The sequence below is a fragment of the Labrus bergylta genome, chromosome 1 (assembly GCF_963930695.1).
Source record: "Labrus bergylta chromosome 1, fLabBer1.1, whole genome shotgun sequence".
NCBI lineage: Eukaryota > Metazoa > Chordata > Actinopteri > Labriformes > Labridae > Labrus > Labrus bergylta.
This window is the reverse complement of record NC_089195.1, coordinates 19941850-19962478: the sequence shown is the minus strand read 5'-3', so window position 1 is coordinate 19962478 and position 20629 is coordinate 19941850. Positions and strand designations below refer to the sequence as shown.

The window sequence follows — 20629 nt, the reverse complement described above, 5'->3', positions numbered from 1 at the left end:
TGTGTGCCCACCGTACAATCTGATTGGCTTTTTGAGTGACCCTGCAGGTTTGAGGTGGAGCGGGCTTCCACAGTAACCACAAAGAGAAATTGAGAGACAGATAATGACACAGGTTTAGACTTAGTTGTGAGTAGCTGCAAAGAAAGGAAGGAAACCAGAGAAGAAAAAGCATAATGAAGTAGGCATTTTACAAGAAAAGAGAGAGAAGTGACGTCCCAGCGTGCCTTGGTTGATTCTATAAGCAGGTAGGTGTTACATACTGGAGCTGCTGCAAGGCAAACAACACAAGAGTGCTTTTTGACTGTTAGCTAGTACTTTGCTCAGATCCGTTTGCAGGACAAAACATTTACAAGCATGCATGTGTGTTGGTATGTACTAATTATCTCCTTCAGACATGAATAATCGCTCCATCGCCTGGTGGCTGAGACAGATCGGCCTGCCCCAGTACACCAAGACTCTGGAGAGTGAATATTATGGGCTGGAGGTATGTTAGTGTACAGAAGAGAATCTAAATGTGCTTGTTGACATTTTCTGATTACTTGTGTTTTTTACTGCAGTCTTTATATGTATATATATGCACCCTTGTGTTTTATTTCTCTCTCCAGGGTTTGCTGAATGTGACGGATGCAGAGCTGAAGGATTCAGGGATAGACGATGCAACACACAGAGAAGCCATCCTCAGCCAGCTTTCAAGACACCGACAGAGACTGGACCCACACACTGGTGACACTCAAACACACGTCGACAAACTGACTGCACAATAAGTTGATGTTCATCAGATGGAAAATATTGATTCTGTAAAGAACTGTTGTTTTTTTTAAATGATAGAGGCACGTATTTAAGAAATGTAGAGATATGGTCTAATTATATGTGGGAAACAATTTGCTGCATCAGTTTGGTTATTATAAAAGATGTATTGCATCGATTTAAAAAAATAAAACATGACATAAATTGTCATCCTAGTCTGGGCATAGTTTCACACATTTTATAGTATATTAAATAATCCTTTTGACATAATTTTAGTCAAACATAGATTCAAACTCATACTGTATAGCTTCAATAGAGGTATACCTACAGAATGTTTGTGTTAGGAAACAAGTCTTAAGATGAACTCTTATCTTTGTCATCCTTTTCAACATGCTGACTATTCAAGTTTAACTGTTTCAAGTCTGTCAAAGAAGTGTTCCAATGTAATGGGCTTAATCCAAAATCCTTAATCTACCAGAACCTCTAATGCTCAATAATGAAAATGTTATATTCTTAGTTTTTTCAGCCTCACACTTAACGGATGGCCAGGAGAGTAGTACAGATCTTTACCTTTTAAAGTGTGAAATAAATCAAATCCTCAAAAAGTTCCAATTATTCCTTTTAAATGTCCTTTTTGCTGTCTCAGGTGTGGAAGTGAAGCGGAGGGTGAGCCGAAAATACTCCCTGGGATCATCTATGGATCTGGTGAGACCACTTAAGCCTTGTTCACACTTGCACAAAACTCCTATAGTTTTCGTGGTGAGCTGTAGGTGTGAACGCAAACTTCTTCACTCAGACTTTATCTGTTGATTCTGAATTGAGAACACAGCAGGATTTAATCAGGAGAATTCAACTCGAGCATTTATTCCGTGTGTTGGGTGCACACCATAGAGTGTATAGTACATGCAAATTCTACGATCTCTGTGCCACTGCATTATGTTTTCTCTTCACCAGCAAATACTTCTACGCTCTTTTGTTGATATTGCGATTCTGTTGTATTGCATAGAGCATTGATATAAAGGTAAACATTCTTATTATAGTGCTGTAAAGCAAGCTCTGTTCTTCATCCGCGTCGATCTTTTTACGTCATGTCTTGCCTTAGGGGACCCCCTGCCCCCGCTCCCGTCTGTAAAGGTTAGTGTCCTGCTGTGAGGCTATCATATCTGAACAACCACATCAGGAGGATTTCAAGGGCAGTCCTCCTGAAATTCTCTTGCATATGTAAAAAAAGCTTTAACATGACAAAATAATGATTACCAAAAAAAATGCTATCAAGTCTACTCAGAACAGGGATAACCCAATCAGCAGCTCCAGTATAGACACAGTTTGGGTCTTCTATTTCCTGCAGGAAAAGCCAAAGAAGGATCTGTTTCGTCAGAGTGTTCTGCCCCGCCTCCAGCGTGCTGATAAGAAAAATCGCCTTTCTGCTTCCTGCTCCCAGCTCCGCCCCCTAAACGAGGACAATATCAGTCAGACAGAGAGCTGTCAGGACAGCAAAAGCAGGTGAGCTGACCCCATATATGTGATTTTTGTTTAGAAGAGATAGCATTTGTGTTTGAATGAGAGGGAGGGATCCACTTTCGCCAAGTTGGATAGTCATGTATGGCTAATAATTAACTAGTGCCTCATAAAATGTGTGCCATGGTGTGTAAGTGGGTGTGGGCATATTGGGTGCACGTAAATCTGTTGGCTATATGCAGGCTGAAAGAGAATATAAATGTTGGATATATAGAATACCATTACAATCCTACTTTACTCACTTTCACAGACCGAGAGAACTGCTTTTTGAAGACAGACATTATAAACAACACACCTTGGGACTTTGATATTTTGGTCACTCGTCCCTCCCAGTGAGAGGTGAAGGACTCAGTCACTAAGACCAGTGTGTGTTTACAAGTAGTTAATCCTGAAGTCAAGGCTTCTACAAAGGAGACTGTTTTAATGCAGGCTCATTTCCAGCATTTAAGGGCCAGTTTACCTAATTTACCAAAGTGCATTGTCTGAATTTTAATTTACACTCAAACCAAAGTTTGACTAAAATATCAAGATAATACAGATTTAAAGGCTCTGGTTTTGAATCATATCAAGGTCTGAGATTTCTACTTTTCAATGAGTGTGAATGGAGATTTGTTTGTGGTGTTGAAAAAAGCCCTGAAAGTTATACTTTAATACCTCTTCAGCAACTTGTCTTCTTAAAAACACTGCCCTAGTCCCAGTGTCATCCACACACCCATACAATTCAATTCAATTCAATTTTTATTTGTATAGCGTCAACTCATAACAAGTGTTACCTCAAGACACTTTACAAAAAGCAGGTAAAATACCTTACCCTTTGTCTGTTAACATTACAAAAGAGCAGGTAAAAAGACCTTACTCATTGTTATGTTACAAAAAACAGGTAAAAGACCTTACTTATTGCTATATTACAAAGACCCGGCCTATCCATCATGAGCACTTGACGAAACAGCTTTCACAGGCCTAGACTGTGCCGGGCTTGGAAAGGGATAGGGGGAGAGATGGGATAAGATGCAGGAAGAGGGATAGGGAGCAAGGGGGTGGGGGGAGGCAAACGGTATACAGTATGCCTATTATTTTTTTCACATTATTTGATGATAATAAAGATATACATTTTGTTCTGTTCACTTATTCTTATGACTGTAGCATAGTACATTCTTAATATGGAGAGCAAAAATCCTGATCAGCACATTTTGACCTTGATTAAGTGCTTTGACTGAGTAGGCCACTAAGGCAACGATGAAGGAAACGTAGGCCTACTGATTTTGCTTTACAGTAATTTGTTTGAACTTACCCTTTAATCAAAAATAATGAGATAACAGAGTACTGACATGTCTGTGAGTGTATAAAAGTAGGCTGTCAAGTTCAGACACATCTCTACTTTCCAGTTAGGAGTGTTCACTACTCAAAGCCCCAGAGGTTGTAATAAACAAAACACGTAGGATTCAATTAAGTAGATATAGTTCCGGTCCTTTGCACTGATTGGTTAAGACACGTTCTGAAAGTAACCGATAACACACTCCACCGCACAACAGCTTGATATCAATGCTCTGTCCAAACTTTTCCGACAGGTGTAAATGGGAGAAAGCATTAAAACTTAACAAATACAAAAAAAAAAAAAAAAAAAATTATTGATTAGCCTACTTTGAGATAAGGCTAATTATTAAGAAGTCTTGTGGCAATCAATGACAAACTACCCTTTGGCTTCTGAACATATTTTATCAGCTTAATATAGTTTGTGCAATGAAAAGTCAAGCAGCTAAGACATAGGCCTGCAGCTTGAAGACATTTGATCTGTCAGTACAACCATATTTGGGGTTTACAATTACATTCCTCTTTTTACAACTACCTACCTTGATATAGGCCTACAGATTGTGGCCAGGTGATTCGTTTGCTCGGCTTGTGTCGGTATCCGAGGAATGCCAGAGTGTTTCAGCACCGGGGCCCGAGGGGGGGTTGGGGGGTGGAGGAGGAGGAGGAGGAGGAGAAGGATTTGGGAGAACCTGTGGGAACTCGTCCGAAACTGTGTAGGGAGGAGGGCGAGGAGAAGAAGGGGTGGGGTGGGGGGGGGAGCTGGGAGGGACCACAGTGGAGAAGAACTGAACAGCTACACAGCTGTTGTTTGGCGGTGTTAACTTGGACCACAAACCGTAAAACATGTCAGGAACGTGCGAGCTGTGAAGAGCACTGACAGGTAGGATCGTTGACCATTTCCAAAAGAAGTAGCCTGGTTTATATTTTTGGGAACTTCGTAAATTACCGCGAGACTTTGTATGTTGGTCGGCTGTTGATTTAACTTTTTTATGTGTTGGATTTTCGGAACATTTTATTCTACTTTTGACAAACTTCTTAAGTCTTGGACCAAAAACGTCGACTGTGGTTTCCTTGATTACCTGCAGCCTCGGCAGCTGACTTTTAACTACCAGTTGCACAATTCTGAGGCACTGACACTCTCAAGACTTGATGTTCCAGTTATTTACAAACGAAACAAATTTTAGAGGGCATTGGTCAACATTGTTGCTTAGAAGTCAAATCTCACAGAAAATAATAGCTACAAGCCGGTGAAGCGTGATAAAACGGTGGATATATGGCTATATGTGGTGTCAGGTTGCATTTCTCAATATTGGCTCTCGAGCACGTTACACAGGTGTTTCTGTTGTGCAGCATGGGCCAACGCCCCTAAAACAGGATCTTGCACCTTCTTACCTTTTTTTTTTACAAATCTTGAAACTGTGATTTATCTGGATTTCTGCATATTTATGATTGTGAGATGAGTGTTTGCTGTGTATATTGAGAAAAGGAAGCTGCAACTGTTATATAGGCCTACACCTATTCACTCTTGCACAGCAGACCTTCAAAAAAATCCTACTTTTTTTGAGTGTTTAAATGTTGAGTTTGTTGTTGAAACACAGTTAAATCTTTAAATGTAATGTTTGTCGTCATTTTGAATGCGCTTGTTGAGTTGTTGCAAGTGTTTTTAACATTTTTGTACACAGTTTAACTTTAGTAAACTTACAACACTTCATAATGAAATACAGAGCTTTCTATGACACTTCATAATTAGTTACGTCTGTGGAAAATACACACAATACAAATAAAACATGTCAGTGAAGACTACAGCCACAATGGTTAGTTGATTAATCAACTGATCAATCAATAGACGATAAAGCGGCAACTGACCTGAAGCTATCTTATTTTTGCAAAAAGAAGCTTTTCACAACATGCTACAACTTTCTATCAAGCGTAGCGTTGATTTAACTTGTTTCCAATTTAGATTTTTCCAAAAGCACACATTAAAGCAAAAGACAGGTGGATTTAACCATTTGTTTTGCTTGATGTAACTAATAAACTGGCTGCTTTGTGTAGTTCGTGATGCTATGCTTCAGTGGGACAGTAGTTATATTCAAGGTCAAAGCAGGGTAAACAAGTGGCCTAAACCTCTCCACATTGTTTGTGCACATCGCTCCAGCAGTCCCTGAACGCATGAGTTGTTCCACATTGTTTACACGCGTCCACACACAGAGAGAGGCAGGCTTGGATGCAGATTTGCTTGAGTGGGTACGGTTGAGCTTTGCTGTGAATCCTCTGAGCGGTCCATCTGTGAGCTCTGTGTCTACAGCGTCAGGAAGGTGGAAGCCCGGGGAGGAAGGAAGAAGGAAAAAAGAGGCAGGCTATTAAAAGTTTGTGTTGTCGTGTTAATGACAGACCCAGACCTTCTCTTGTTGTACTGTTACGGTTCAAAAGAGAAACTTGGCAATCACCTCATGTGTGACCCCCTGGGGTTTCAGTATAGTAGCTTTAACTCACCTTCTCTCTTGTTTTTTTCAGCAAGAGGAGGAGTGTCAGTGCATACCTCAGCCAGCTGAAGGTAAGAGGTTAAGCAAACCACCTCTTGTGTCCCTCTCTTGTTTTCAACATATTTTCCATCCTCGCCCATTAAAAATCCATGTACAGGAAACATGCAGAGTAAAAATGATCTCTGCTGTGTATTGCAGATGTTCGGTGGTCGGAAAGACATGGACTCATTAAAGAAGGAGCTGGAGGAGGAGCTGAAGCTCAGCACTGAGGACCTGAGGAGCCATGCATGGTACCACGGACCGCTGAGCCGAGAGGTGCTCAATGGACCATTCTGTTCTTGCTGTATTTTCTTTAAAAAACATTGTTCACACACAAATTGAAGGAAACTGTCTTATTTAAGTTAGGAACTGTGCTTGTGCTCTCTCTCAAAAAAAGATACATTCAAATTAGTATAAGATATGTGAACAAAATAATTAGTTGGATAAATACAATTTTCACCTCCTGAGTTAGCTGGAACCCAAATAAAGTTAGCTTTACTAAGCATCCAGAATGTAAAGAGGGGGAAACAGCTGGCCTTGCTCTGTCCAAATGTTGCCAAATATGCCTACAAGCACCTCCAAAAATCTCTGGTAATATTTCAGTGATCGTATCTATACATAACCCCCTGTTTTTTGTTTTTTTTAAAGACTTTTTTTTGGGCTTTTTGGGCCTTTAATGGAGAGATAGGACAGTGGATAGAGGTGGAAATCAGGGAGAGAGAGTAGGGAATGACATGTGGGAAAGAAGCCACAGGTGGGATTCAAACCTGGGCTGCCCGCTTGGATGACCATAGGCTCCATATATGGGGCGCGCACACTAACAACTGCGCCACCAGCGCCCCATAACCCCGTTTTTATTTTTGTACACATTAAACAAGCAGGCAAAATTCTCATTTTTGATAAGGGCACCTAAGATGCCACTTGTATCCAGTAACTTTGCTAGTTTAAACTAATGGCTGATGGCTCTGGCTAAATACAAGTTGCAGGAGTATAAGGTAGACATAAAGCTAAAGTTAATAAAGTCCAGCCCACTGTCCAGCTTTTTTACATTTAAAGGAGTTAAATGGAATTGTAATTGGAATGGAATTTGTTTTAGTTTTTTACTGCATTAGTTTAAGCACAGCTGAGTTTATTTACTTCACACACATAAGAGTGCTGTCTTGTTCTCCTCTTATTATAATCAGCAATAATAATCATCAGCAAGAAAGCAAAATAGTCTTATTTCTCAAGATATAAATTTGTAACCATTTCTGCCCTCTGGCCAGCTTAAACTGGGCATAGTATGATGTCAACACACACACAGTGGACCTTCTTGCCTATCATAAACTCCCTCTTCATCTCCAGGCTGCAGAGTCTCTGTTTGAGAGGGATGGAGACTTCCTGGTACGAGACTCCAGCTCTGCCCCTGGTGACTATGTTTTGAGCTGCTTTTGGAAGAATGGGCCCTTGCACTTCAAGATCATCAGAGTGATCCTTCGTCCTAAAAAGGTCTGTCTGTGTTTTGTCTATCAGTGCATGGGGGCTGAGGGATGGTTCACTAGATGTTCAGATGATTACTAAAATGCCAAACATTTAGTAGTCCCTGTTTTTTTCAGAGTAAGGATGTTAAGCCTTTTCTCTTTTTACAATGTTGTTTTTGGTCTAGGGAAGGAGGTAAGAAAAAACAAACAATCTGAAAACGTCACCCCGGGCCTGGGGAAATAGCAATTGCTATTTTTTTCTACTATTTTCTGACATTTGCTAACAATCAAAGAAAGGTTTAAATTATTACAATTAAGTTGAGGCTAAAGTTAAGGCTAAAATAACTTTACTTTTTATTATTTAATTAAAGTACTTGTATTTAAAGACATATATTTAAAATTGTTTTAAAAATAAGCTGATATTTCTTATACTCTTGCCACCTCATGTATGCAATTCAGTGCAATGCAAACAGTATTAAACCAAGCTTTTAACACACTTTAACGTTGGCATTGTAATATCACAACTTATTTAGTTTATAATTTTGCTGATTCTAAATTAGGGCTGAGATGATAAATTGTATTGGGTTGCACTGGTAAAATATTTAAGATTGATAACAAAGATTTTGTAGATCTGCTGAGTGACAAAGATATAATTGTTCAGAAAATAATGAAGATGAAGAGAAAAGTCTATGCATCTTTTTAATTCTTTTTTGTAACTCTGGGTTAGTATTGTAATATCAACTACAAATTGCAACAACTTCATGCCTTGCTAGTATTTTTACACTCTTGGGTTAGAGTATCTGTTGCTGAAAGTGTTTGTTATTCTATCCCTTCAAAGGCCCTGGTTGATATTGTGTGTTCCTCCATCTATGTGACAGGGCTACTCTCGGGAGCTGTTCCAGTTTGAGGAGGATCGCTTTGACAATGTTCCTGCTCTGATCCGATTCTATGTGGGCGATCGGAGGCCCATCTCCCAGGCCTCAGGCGCTGTGATCTTCCATCCAATCACACGGACCCTTCCTCTACGTGTCATAACCGAGCGACATGTTGAGCACAAAAGCAGCAGCAGCAGTAGCAGTAGAGGCACAGGGGCGGAAAAACGTCGCAGCCTCAGCTATGCACACACAGACGCTCTGCAGGTCATCAATCCACTGCTAAGGTGGGAAGAAGTAGTGCACATGTATAGTGCTGAAACACAATGCATCTGTAAATACACAAGTAATGCTGATGGCCTTCATTTTGGCAGGAGTGGAAGTCAACCTGCAAACTTGGAAAATGTTGGAAGGAGACCTTCACTACAGTCTGCACAATCTGACAGCAACCTAAGAACTGGTATACTATCATAAATATGTCAACCTTTACGATATTCAAATATTGCTGTGACCCCTAACCCCTCATGTCTGCTTGATGCAGCGCTCTAACAGCTATCAGAGACATTTATTCAATATCAGCTTGTGTATCCAAAGCATGAATTTCATTGGGCAATGCATTATATATTTACCAACAGTTGGCATGAAATGAAAATGTAATCATACCTTTTCTCTTTCTTTCTATATTTGTCTATATCTACATACAGAAACAACAAGTCCTCCTCTGTTGATGTACAATGTACAGTGCACAGTTAAGAAATTAACATGAATACAGCTTGCTGTTAGTTTTGTGCAGCCATATGGGATCTGTTGTGACATAAATTATAAATGAGCTAAAACAGTTTTCAGTGTGCTTGTAAAACATGAGAACATCTGGATGTGTGGCTGCTAAGGACTGGAGAGAGTTCCTAAACTAATTCCAACAACACTTTCTGACATTTAAACCATGTAAAAGAAATGTTGGCAAGCAGAATGTATCCAATCCCCTGTGTAGAGTCACACCTGATTAAACCATATTTTATTTCCAGAATGGATTTGAGAAGCCATTGAAGTGTAACGGTAAAAGGAATCCTTACATTTCTGTGTCGTGTATGGTATAACGTCCTGCTGATTCTCTTCCTCATCCAGGTGTTCCACAGAAAACTCAGTCAGAGGACACATGCCCCGTCCCAATTTCTCCTGTGTTTCGTACAGGCAGCGAACCACTGCTGAGCCCACGGCCAAAACACACACGGCCCTTGCATCCAGGTAACTTGCACACACATTTGAAATCTTTATTTATGTTTTTTATTATATTTTTTGGGGCCTTTTTTGCCTTTTTATTAGGTAGTAAAAAAAAAGAAGCTGAAAAGAGACAGGAAATGTTGGGAGGAGAGAGTGGGGGTAGACAAGCAGCAAAGTGCCAAAGGCAAAGGAACCCACTGCTGCTGCAATGAGGACTACAGCCTCTTTTTAACTAATTTCTCCATCCAATTTTTATTTCTGGCAATGTGCAGAGGTGGGTTTTTTTTTAATCAAGCACGAGACCTTTATGTAGGGAATTAGGGCCGGCGTATTTCTCTTTCTGTCATTAGGCCGTCACTTCATTATAGTTTCCTAGTGTTCTGGAAAAAATGGTCTATTCTTTTACTAATGACAGGTATTCAAGAGACAAAGTTCTGAGATAGACATTTTAGTTCTGTGAATAAAGCTGTCAAGCAGTTCTCTATTTTCAGCAGAATGTATAATTGGTAGAACATTTAGCAGAGGATATAATTGATCAGGTTTCCATGAGAAATACAAGTAAAAGACAAGGTGTTACACTCATGCGTGCAGTGTTTATGAGATCCTGGTTATGACCAGAGGGGACTAGTTGCAGTCCAAAGGCAGACTCTTTATACAAGTGTCTGCGAATAAGAGAGCAGCTTCAGGGTTCAAGTAAGAGTGTGTAAAGGACTGCCATTAACACACACATAACTCCATCTTCCGTCCCTGCAGGAGGTGGTGTAACTTTGCGAGGTTCAGATGGACAGCTGCACCCCAGAGCTCCTCCTAAACCTCTCAGGGTCTCTGCTATCTTTCCCAACGCTGTCCCTCCCCCGCCTAAAGACCGGGACAATGACCCCTCCTCCTTCTACGATGAGCTGGTCATCCAGGTGAAGAACTCATCAAGTCCCTCCCAACTCAGTTGATCATGTGTTTCTTTATCACGTTTCTTTATAATTGGAGAAATGAGGAAAGGCTTACATTTTATCTGGAAAATCTTCTACGATGAGCTTATGTTCAGTCGCTCTGTCATCCAGCTTCCAGAGTCCAGGCTTAAAGGTCATGTGGACAGACTGCGAGCAGAGGAGAAGTGGCAGAGCCGCGCTCGCCTCACAGAGACTTCTTTCGGCTTTCTGGAGGCACAGCAGCAAGAAGCATCGTCACAGCTGCCGTCGCTACCAAAGAAGAAGAACGCAGTTGAAGACTGGCATTTTGAAAAGCCACATGTATGTACAATGTTCTTTTTTTGTTTTGTCTTTAAATGTTTATTGGTTGAATTCCTCTAACAGCGATTGATTTCCATGAATTTCTTCATAATATAAAAATGAGAACTTTGTAATTCATTGAAGTTCTGTAATTATGAAACAACTTATCATATCTGCATTTATTTTGGTCTGATAAAAAGGTCAGATTGAAGATATCTTCAGCATTAAATATCACAGAGGGTCAGTTGTGTACAACCGTTCTTCCTTCTTACACCGTCACAGGTGGAGTCAGAGTCATGCTTCCAGTTGGATCAGTTTAAGTCGCTGCTCTTACCAGACAACAACCGACCACTGGAGCCAAGCGTCCTGATTTCACTCAAAGAAATCTTCAACCGCTCAAACGCAGAGACCACTGCTCTGCACATACTCAGTGTTGACTGCCAGGTACAGCTTAAATGTTTGTTAACCGACTATGTCTGTTGTTTCGCACTAATAAATGCATTGCAGAACAAAGTTGAAACATCATATCATGCTTCCCCTATACATTATAATTCATATTCTTCCAGATAACATATATATTATGACCAATCATATTTTGTATTTTTGATCCAGAACATGCCTTAAATTGTCCAACCGGCACTTCCTGCTACTTAATACGCCTCTGGAGCTGAAGCTATTTGGAGCTATTTGATTTACTGAAATGAGTCGTACTACACAAATATGATATATATTAAAAGTAAGGGATTATTTTTCACTTCTGTCTTTCACTGATGTCCACATTTTATGGCCCACGTATGGCCCTGTTAACTGATTGAATATAGTTTTATGATAATCCTCCAAAATCGCCTACACCACTAACAAACTCAATTCTCATCCTCCTTCCTTTACATGATTTCTTCATTGTATTGTTTTTACTGTTTTGTTCTGTTGTTCTTTGTTAAGTGGCTTTGAGTACTTAGAAAAGTGCCGTGAAAGGCTAATGTATTATTGTTATAATTATTATTATTAACTGGAATTAAAATCTAGAATTCGCCATTGTTGTTTGTCTTGCAGGTTGCACGCATAGTTGGGGTGACTGATGAACAGAAGACGATAATGGGAGTCGGATCTGGGCTGGAGCTTGTCACTTTACCGCATGGACACCAATTACGGCAGGATTTGTTAGAAAGGTACAAAAAATGTGCTTGATTTAATTTGTGCAGGTTTTGATTTCCATATGTATTTTGAGATGAGTCCGCTCTCTACAGTGGATAAGCCACCTAAAAGCTTTATTAACAGTTTTCTTTGGTAAACTGTAGTTCTGTTGATTGTACATAGTAAGTGAAATTACTGACAGAAGTGTTGCTGCTTTCTTTAAAATGCATTGATGTAGTTTTGTGTGCACGTCTACTGTGTTGGGTTCGCTGTAATGAGGGGAGAATATTATTCCCCCTCTGTATCGTCTTCGGAGTAGTAACAGAGGTGTTACAGGGGCAAGACAAGAACAGCAGAGTCAGCAGGGGAGGGAGTTTGTGCATGTCTGGCTGTTTGTGTATGCGGAGCACCTGCTGATCTGTGCTCCTGCAATGCCAAAACCCAATGTGAATCCACAGACTGGGACAAGAATATTCTGCCATCGCAGAATCAATATGAATGTACAAAGACGTAATGACAGCTAAAAAGCAGTCTCTAAACTACTCTTTATCAAATTTCCTGACCACACACTCCTCTAATCCGTTAATCTTTCATTTTGTAGGCATCATCTAATAGCTCTGGGCGTCGCAGTGGATATCTTGGGCTGCACAGGCACTGTGGGCCAGAGGGCGACTGTTTTACATAAAGTAATCTCATTGGCTAAGGCCCTGAAAGACCACGCACATGACCTCTACTCCTTCTCAGCCGTGATGAAGGCTCTCGAGATGCCTCAGGTGCTATCACTGTAAAGAAAGGCGCAATTTAAGCAAACTCGGGTGAAGTAGAAGCCGGATGAGGCTTTCCAATACACTACTTATTTATGTGTGTACATGTGCGCAGATAATCCGGCTGGAGATGACTTGGCGAGCGCTGAGGAGGAACCACACTGAGACTGCAGTTTTGTTTGAGAAGAAACTCAAACCATTCATGAATCTGCTGAACGAGGGAGATGGTGAGTGGTTGATTTAAAAGAGGGGCACATGATATTACTTTACCTTCATTTGACAGATGCTTTATACAGGGTGTTTTTCCTTGGTTTTATACAGATTTAATTAGTATGAATGCAGAAATTAGTCAGACTCTTGTTTACAGATTGGAAATGAAACCCCTCTTAATAAACAGCTCAAGCTAGTGCTTGGGGCTTAGGGCTTGTTTGAAGATATTGATTGGAGGTAAATCCTGGCCTTTTATGTCCGTGTGTAGAAAGATTCTAAGTAGCAGTCAGTTTCTTTGCCTGCTGAAAAAAAGCTACAGTTTATATTGATCTGGTACTTTTGACTGTCTGCTAGACTTCAAACAGCTTCTACTAAAGCCATTAACAGCTTCATTCAACTTTGACCACATATGCATCGATACCAAAAGAGGCGGAAAAAAATACTCCAATAGAAGTGCAAAAAACTGCAGTTCCTCAAGTGTCCACTTGAGGCTGGCTTTAGAAGCTGAGGAATCTCTATTAGTTGACATTAAAATGCCAATGTTTTATAACAGAAATAAGTTATTCCTGCTTTTAATAATATGTCTTTTTCTGACATTTTTAAACATGGTTATTTTAAATAACAAACATTTGCATAAGTAGGGGTCTGGCTGAGTTGACTGAAAGGTGGACACGTAGTAGTTTCCCAGGAGCCACCTCTTTGACTGTTTCTAGATTGAACAGGAGTTAGGTTGAGTCATTTTCAATATGACAGCCACCATCATTGGGCTTCAGAAATCCGTGGGTGAAGTCACTGAGACTACATCCATGTTTTACGGTGCACTCACATTAGCAAAGTTGTCCCGTACCGTGCTTAAGCACGATTGTCCTAATGGGCCCCTTGGCAGTTTGCATAGCAGCAACCACATCATTGTATGAACACGCATGAGGCTTCAAAACCCCAATCCACAAAACAATTTTTGGGGTTAGAATGGCTACTTTAATTTTTATTATTAATTATTATTAACTTTATTTACAGTCTATGATTAATAATCCCATTGGATGTGTGGCCAGTGTGAAAGGGGCTATATGTAACTTTCAAAATACTGTGTTTGAAGTGATACCGCATGGCCGTTAGGCGAACTGCACCAGTAACCTGTTGCTCGCTCTCCCTTGTGTGCTCGTCATACGTGCTCGTACGTACACAAACGAGCATCATCATCAGCCGCGAAACACTGGATATTTACTGACATAATGTTTACAGTGGAGGTAAGTGGTCATACACATGTGAAAGTCTGTGAAGGAGTCTGTGTCTGTATTCAGTCTCGGCAGGCACTGGCTGAGAGCAGGAGTGTGTGATGAGTTTGTCCACCTTTGAGAGCTCTTAGGGGGGATAGAAGTGTGTGGAAGGCGGCCTCTGGCTGTTGAGGTGAAGAACAGGAGTGTGTGATGAGTTTGTACTGTTGATCTCTGTAAGCGGAGCGGAGTGAGGAGGACGTTGAGAACGTGCATAAAATGTCACTTCCTGGAGCTTTCGTGGAAAATAAGACCCAGGGAAAGGTTTTATACACAGTGAACATCTACTTTTTCACATTAGGTAACCGTTCGCTTATTAATGGGCGATAAAAACGATTTATACATGTAAAAAGTTGCATATAGCCCCTTTTAAGTAAGTGAAGTTTTTGAGTTAAAAATAACACCTGTTAAACCAAACAGGCTTAATATACAAAAAACAGAGCAACCCAGCTCTTTAGGTGTGAATCTCTATTGTATGTATTTTACTGAAACTTACGAGAACTAAGTGTTTACATGTCTTTCTGTAGACTCTGCAGTGCAGGGTCCCATAGCTGTTCCACACCTAGTTCCTCTGCTGATGGCGATGGAAGGGGAGGACCCCGTGGAGAACAGCGAGCAAGGCTGTCAACTCCTCTATGACCTCCTTCAAACAGCTCGCAGTGCCGCGCTGCATGCACAAGATTATCAGCAGCACGCACACTCTCTGCTCACAGGTATAAGTGTCTTTGTACAGTGAAGTTCTTGCTTTTCTCACACAGTGATTAGCAATGGGCACCATGAAAGAACTTAAATGCAATATTTTCTTAGATCTCTATTCTGTAAGGTTTGTTAATTCAAGTATTCCAAGTAGTTCAAGTTTGCTCCAGATTCACCAAAATTCTGCTAGCTGCACAAACTTAATCATATGTTTTGAGCATAAACAATTTCCTCAAATTTCTTTGTCTCTTCATCCAAAGAAAAAAAAAAGGGGGTTATGTCTCCCACAATGGAGCCTCAACTAATGCAGTTGGAAGCACCAAAGAAAAACTGTTTGCTTTGTCAGTTGTGGTTCAGTTTTAGAGAACCTGAAACAGTAAATATTTATAAGTGGTTGATAACATGTGATTACAGTTTCTGACTTTGTCAGAATAGAAAACACAAGTAATGTAGATGCTAAAGAAATCCCCTTTTAGTAAAAGTGAAAGATTAAGAGTGTGTGACAGTCACAGAAATGGGGAGAGAATATTTACTGTCTGTTAGCATCAAGGAAATCGTGCTACTCTCATAAGAAATAAAACACGGGGTAGCTGTTGGATTGAGAGAATAAGTGATGTAACTAATACAAATTAAAGTTTAAACACAATGATATGATGAACAAAAAGCTAAATTTGTCTGTTATTTAATAATTTTGTTAAGCTAATGGGGTAATGTGTTTGGATTAAAGCATTATTCTGAAATTTCTAAAACAAAGAAGTGTTTTTCCTCCTGTGGAGAGATGCTCCAACAAGCCTTAACCTCTCATGAGTGTGTTTTTACCTTCAAGAAAATGTAAAATGTAATTCAAAAACCACAATAATTTCTCTTTGGACAAAACAAATCTGTCCAGACATTAAGTTCTGCCATGAGGCCAATGGTGAGTTAGTTTAAAAAAAAATAGCTGTAAGATAAAAGATTTCTGCTTAAAACTTGTGTACATGTTAAATAATATAATTTATTTTTTTTGTACCTGATCTGATCCTTAACACTGCTCTATCACCAGGCTGGGAGCCAACCCCAGAGCTTTTGGAGGCTTTCCGGACAGAGTTCGTTCTGCGGCTTTTCTGGGGTCAGTCTGGAGCGGCGGCTGACAGAGCGGAGCGCTACCAGAAGTTTGACAATATTCTTTGTGTCCTCTCTGACAAACTGGAACCTGTGGAGATTCCCCCACATGAGCCTGAGCCTTTAACCTGAACCTCAGGAGTAAGAGGTTTTCTCTTCCCTGGAGGAAAATAAGAAGTGGGTACCAAAGACAGAGATTCCCCCTCCCCCCCTTAGATCACACAGTCATAAAGAAAGGTTTATCATTGAGATGTGAGAGAAGTTGGGAAAAGCTTGACTTATAAAAGAATGAATCACATCTGAGGTTGGTCCACCCTGCAGTCCTTTGTTGTCAAAGGGTTGTGTTGGAATCATTCTGAAATCTGGGAATGCCCGCCCATCTGTGCATCTGTTTATCTGCATCTGTTTACTTCTACGAACGTTTACTATGACACTTTTTACCAATCCAAATCACTTGTTCGATAGGCTTCATGAGATTCCCAAGGACCAACATGAACATTATTAAAACATAAGTTTTGTTTTGACATAAACTGCTGCTGTAAGGAACCACACTGGAAATTGTGTTTTTTATTTCAGTGTTTTAAATGAAATAATTGTAGTTATTTCTTTGCATGCAATATTTTTCATAAAGAATACAGTAAAAAATCTTAACAGATGGCTTTTCTTCTTTTCACCTTCTAACTCAAATGATACATGTCAATACATACAATTCACTTTTTAATATCATACAATAGAAACCCTTAAGTGTTGAAAGGACAGCGTGGTGGAGAGAGACCGGTTAACATTGTATGGCTCAATGAGGACATTCCCTCTATGAATGTGTTCTACTTATTGTTGTACTGTGTTTCATTGCAGAGTAGACAAATGTCTTAAAATGTATCTGCTGAAGCAGGATAGTTTCCCTGTGCTCACTTTAAATCTGAGCTCAAGCCATGAACAAACCATTGTCTTAATACACAAGTGTGAAGTGGAAACTTACTGTAGACCCTCTTGTGAAATTCAACAAAAAGCAGCATTTTGAAGAGAAAATATTTTAGCAAGGGAGGTGGATGAGATGTTAGGGAAATTGACTCTTCGTATAAAAACATATCAGACACGAATAACTAATTAAAGAGGGTACTTTTGTCCTAAAATATTTCTAGAGTGGATCTACACTCAGCAGATGTTAAAAGCATTCAATCATATTTAACATCATTCTTCGCAGAGATCTTGTGAGGATCTGAATCTGAAACTCTTTGTCAATAATTCCAAATATTCACCCAATGGCCATTTACAGAGGATTAGAAAAGGCCAATCAGAACAAAGTTCATGGTCTTTTTTTCTCATTTACCTTTCATTGAACTTTGATCATTATTGCTATTGTGCTATTTCTTCCATATTTGTTTCTTTAATTCACAAAAACAAAACATTTTGTGCAAATTTGCTTTAGCAGAGAAATTGTAATTAAAGTACAGAGTTATAAGGTTAGGTTCACATTCTTCTTTAAACTATTCACACATGCCAGGATGTAGTTTAACAGTTTTCTTGCTTGCCTTAATAGTTCCTCCTGCTCTTACGGGCCATTTAAAGTTCTTTAAACACTTAAAATGCAGGTGATAGGGATTCAAACTCACAGCTGTCCTTCTGTGTGAACATAAATATATTCAAAAGCTTATTTGAAACTTTATCACTCAGATTCAGAAGGCATCTTTCAGAGTCTTAAATATTTAATCTGCTATAAAATTAAGCCAACAAGGAAATGCACAAAAGTGCAGTTCTTCAAATGGCCACTTGGGGCTGGCTTCAGTAGCAATCCCCATAGACCTCCCATGTTAAAAAGTTAACTAAACAGCTGAAATACACGCTTACAGTCATGTACAACATCAAAAAAGTTTGGTCCCTATAGCTAATTTCTACATTTATGACAAATGTACAGCGGTTGAATGTTTATTTGACTCATCATATCTACTACTCATCTGATTTGAGCCAATAAACTAAACCTTGTTGTATCTAGCCGTTATTCCAAGTAATGTCATCCCTGGTTCCAAAAAACCAAGACAGCAGCAGGCAAAATGTCGAAGACAGTAGGAAATTATATCGGCACTATTTACTATTTACCTAAGCAAACTTTACTTGCTGCTGTTTTAATAGACTGAAATTACAAAACTAGACTGGATTTAACAGGACTGAAACATTTAAAGGTTACCTGTTTCTGAACATGTTCTCTGTTGGAACCATGTGAGGGATATTTTGATCTGCAATAGTGGTTTGTAAAACAGTTAAGACTTGAACCCCCATGATCCCACACTACTAACATTTTGTTTTTATTGAGAGACCACACGGTGTCTGAAAATGACTGTGCATATTGGGGGTAAATGGAGGCGTTTTACATTTCCAGAAATCCCTGTCTAGCAGTGGTTTTCATCAAGTTACACGTCATATAACGTCAACACTCCATGATTAAAAAAAAACCCTCATATTATCCTGTCAGTAAAAAGCTTTTTGTAGAAGGTTAGTGTAACAAACAGAACAAGTTCAGCACGTTATTAGAAGTGGCAATGGGAAAGTCAAGTTAGTGGATATACTGACATAACAAAAATGCAGTTGATTATGAAACAGGCGTCGTCACTAAACACAGTGACAAGAAGTTCAGGTATACATTCAAACGTTTGGTTTTTAACAGAGCTGAAATCTAGAAAGATCAGAGAGGAATGACCATCTTTGTTAGGAGACAGACTTTGCTACTAAAGAGGGACAAAGCACGGCGTGTGGGATAATTGCAGTCAGCCTTGATAACAAGCTTTATAATCACTCACTTTCATCTCACCATACACGTCACTGGCCGAGGTAAAAGATGGAGAGAACAGCTCCAATTATCGTGGATGACTTTGAATTCACCTCTGACTCTAAACTTTCCACCACAAGCTCTAAGTTTATGTGATGGTGTCAATGTTATGGGCCAACTTTCACATAGGATGAAGGTATATAGCCCTCTTCTCCACTGGATCTAAGGACTCTCATCCACCCATCTCCTTTATCCTCTTCCATTATACTCAACAGCTCTCCCTCAGTAATGGAAACTGTGCCCTCACTGTGGCCTGCAGAAAAAACACACAAAAAAGACTTGTATGAAGGACTCTAATACAATATATTTATGAAGGAGTTGAGTATAAATACTATAATGTACCTTCAAATGTATACAGAGCCGTGCACTGGCCGATAGGAGTTTCTACGTCGTCAAACTCGTCTTCAAATTCTGTGTAGATGTTCTGAGTGGGGTTAGCCGCGACAACACTGAAAATACACAAACAGACAAACGTATTGACATCAAAGTCAGGATGTAATTTTGCCCATCCAGAGAAACAGGGAGTGCTGATAGCCTTCCATTCCTTTAGAATGATTCTCTGAGCCACTAACATACCGAGCATGAGGGTCTCCTGCACAGTATGTGGTAGTGTAAGATAACCAACCAACCAAAACAACTCAATCAATGCATCAGGTTTAATCTTTAAATCATACATTTTACAGTACTAGCTAAAGACGTCCTGCCAAAAAGGGAAAATCTTAGGACAAGACTGAAAACCAGGACAGTACCCTTTGCTATATGGCAGCCGTCGCAGATTTCAATCACATCAGCATACATTTAGTTCATCTTTTCTTTAGAATAGTGTAATCTGTTAATAATTAGAAACTGAATAAATTGTAACCTAGCATTAATTGAACCTTGGTGGACCTTTTCTATCCCCTCCCTCCACACCACCTCAGGCCACTCCCCCATAAGATCAGCCTTCCAGGTGGTTTTGATGTGATCAAACAATACAGTATTCATGTTGGGAAATAATGAAACACATTTTGAGAAGAGATTTCAAGAATCTGACTGCTTCTTCTTTAATGCAAAAAAAAAAAAAATTATTGGGAAAGCTTTAATTTTTTTATTTTTATTATTCTTTATAACATTTCTGACTTGTAAATAACAGAGGAAAAAAAGGGGCTTGCGGAATGGAGAAAGTTTCTTCCAGCTCTATAAAAGATGCAAAAATATTATTAATATACAGGTCTGCAATGATTTTAAGTCCTTCATCCTGTCTGTGAATAATGGCTTGGTCAGATTTGGATGGACCTACAGTAAATCTTTTGTGGAAAACAGGAGAGCTGAAAGAGAACTGTCTCACTGCTTGGGACTCAAACTGCAGCCATTTGGTTGTAGGCCTATAATGGAGCACACTTGTTTGGGGGGAACTGGTCCTGTCAATAAGGCTCTTGCATTAATTTCTGAATAATAGTTTTGGACTATTAGGAGGGATAACACCCCCGGTTTATTGGATTTTTGTGAGTTTTATACCCCCAAACAAATTGCAATATAACTGAATCAAGGTTTTAATAACAATGACAGGGGAAGCTTAACTGGAATGTTCTGAAACAAGTACATAAACCATAAACCGTTTTGATGGCATTAACACACCCTATGAGAAAGGGTGGCAACAATCTCCTTAACCTAAAGTTGTCTAACTGAATACAAAATTGTTCTTATATAAGAGCATCAGGTTCACAGGAATAGACTAGCCTAAATAGGTGGACTGCTCCTTGGCAATAC

The 20629-nt window shown here is 39.6% G+C and overlaps 2 protein-coding genes across 6 annotated transcripts in view; one reads left to right on the top strand and one right to left on the bottom strand.

Annotated features, from left to right (window-relative positions):
- The first annotated feature begins 88 nt into the window (after positions 1-88).
- sh2d3a (SH2 domain containing 3A) lies at positions 89-16707 on the top strand. Of its 3 annotated transcripts, XM_029279121.2 has the most exons (19): positions 90-245; positions 393-484; positions 606-723; positions 1394-1452; positions 2096-2250; positions 6091-6130; positions 6258-6374; positions 7443-7586; positions 8437-8717; positions 8805-8890; positions 9556-9675; positions 10405-10562; positions 10710-10898; positions 11160-11321; positions 11931-12046; positions 12613-12784; positions 12891-13002; positions 14787-14972; positions 15998-16707. In XM_029279121.2, exons 2-19 carry the CDS (start codon positions 395-397, stop codon positions 16186-16188), a joined length of 2496 nt encoding a protein of 831 aa, XP_029134954.2. In that variant the 5' UTR covers positions 90-245; positions 393-394; the 3' UTR covers positions 16189-16707. The 3 variants fall into 3 exon arrangements, 2 of the variants coding, with proteins under 2 accessions (XP_029134954.2, XP_020498741.2); XR_010666542.1 differs by lacking the exon at positions 15998-16707 and having other exon boundaries at positions 89-245; positions 12613-12795; positions 14787-14803; XM_020643085.3 differs by lacking the exons at positions 90-245; positions 393-484; positions 606-723; positions 1394-1452; positions 2096-2250 and adding an exon at positions 4337-4456.
- The window catches only part of trip10b (thyroid hormone receptor interactor 10b), a 21446-nt gene continuing 17425 nt past the window's right edge, over positions 16609-20629 (bottom strand). For all 3 annotated transcript variants that reach the window (XM_065955964.1, XM_020643105.3, XM_020643113.3), the window contains 2 exons: positions 19223-19329; positions 16609-19133 (listed from right to left, as the gene is read on the bottom strand). In XM_065955964.1, coding sequence (XP_065812036.1) covers positions 18988-19133; positions 19223-19329 — 253 coding nt within the window. In that variant the 3' untranslated portion in view covers positions 16609-18987. The remainder of the gene's footprint in view (positions 19134-19222; positions 19330-20629) is intronic.

Excerpts from the sequence above, each read along its gene's own strand:
- sh2d3a (XM_029279121.2), top strand. The coding sequence starts at position 395 with ATGAATAATCGCTCCATCGCCTGGTGGCTGAGACAGATCGGCCTGCCC. Across the intron at positions 1,453-2,095 it reads TGGGATCATCTATGGATCTG|GAAAAGCCAAAGAAGGATCT; the intron begins GTGAGACCACTT and ends TATTTCCTGCAG. Across the intron at positions 14,973-15,997 it reads CGCACACTCTCTGCTCACAG|GCTGGGAGCCAACCCCAGAG; the intron begins GTATAAGTGTCT and ends CTCTATCACCAG.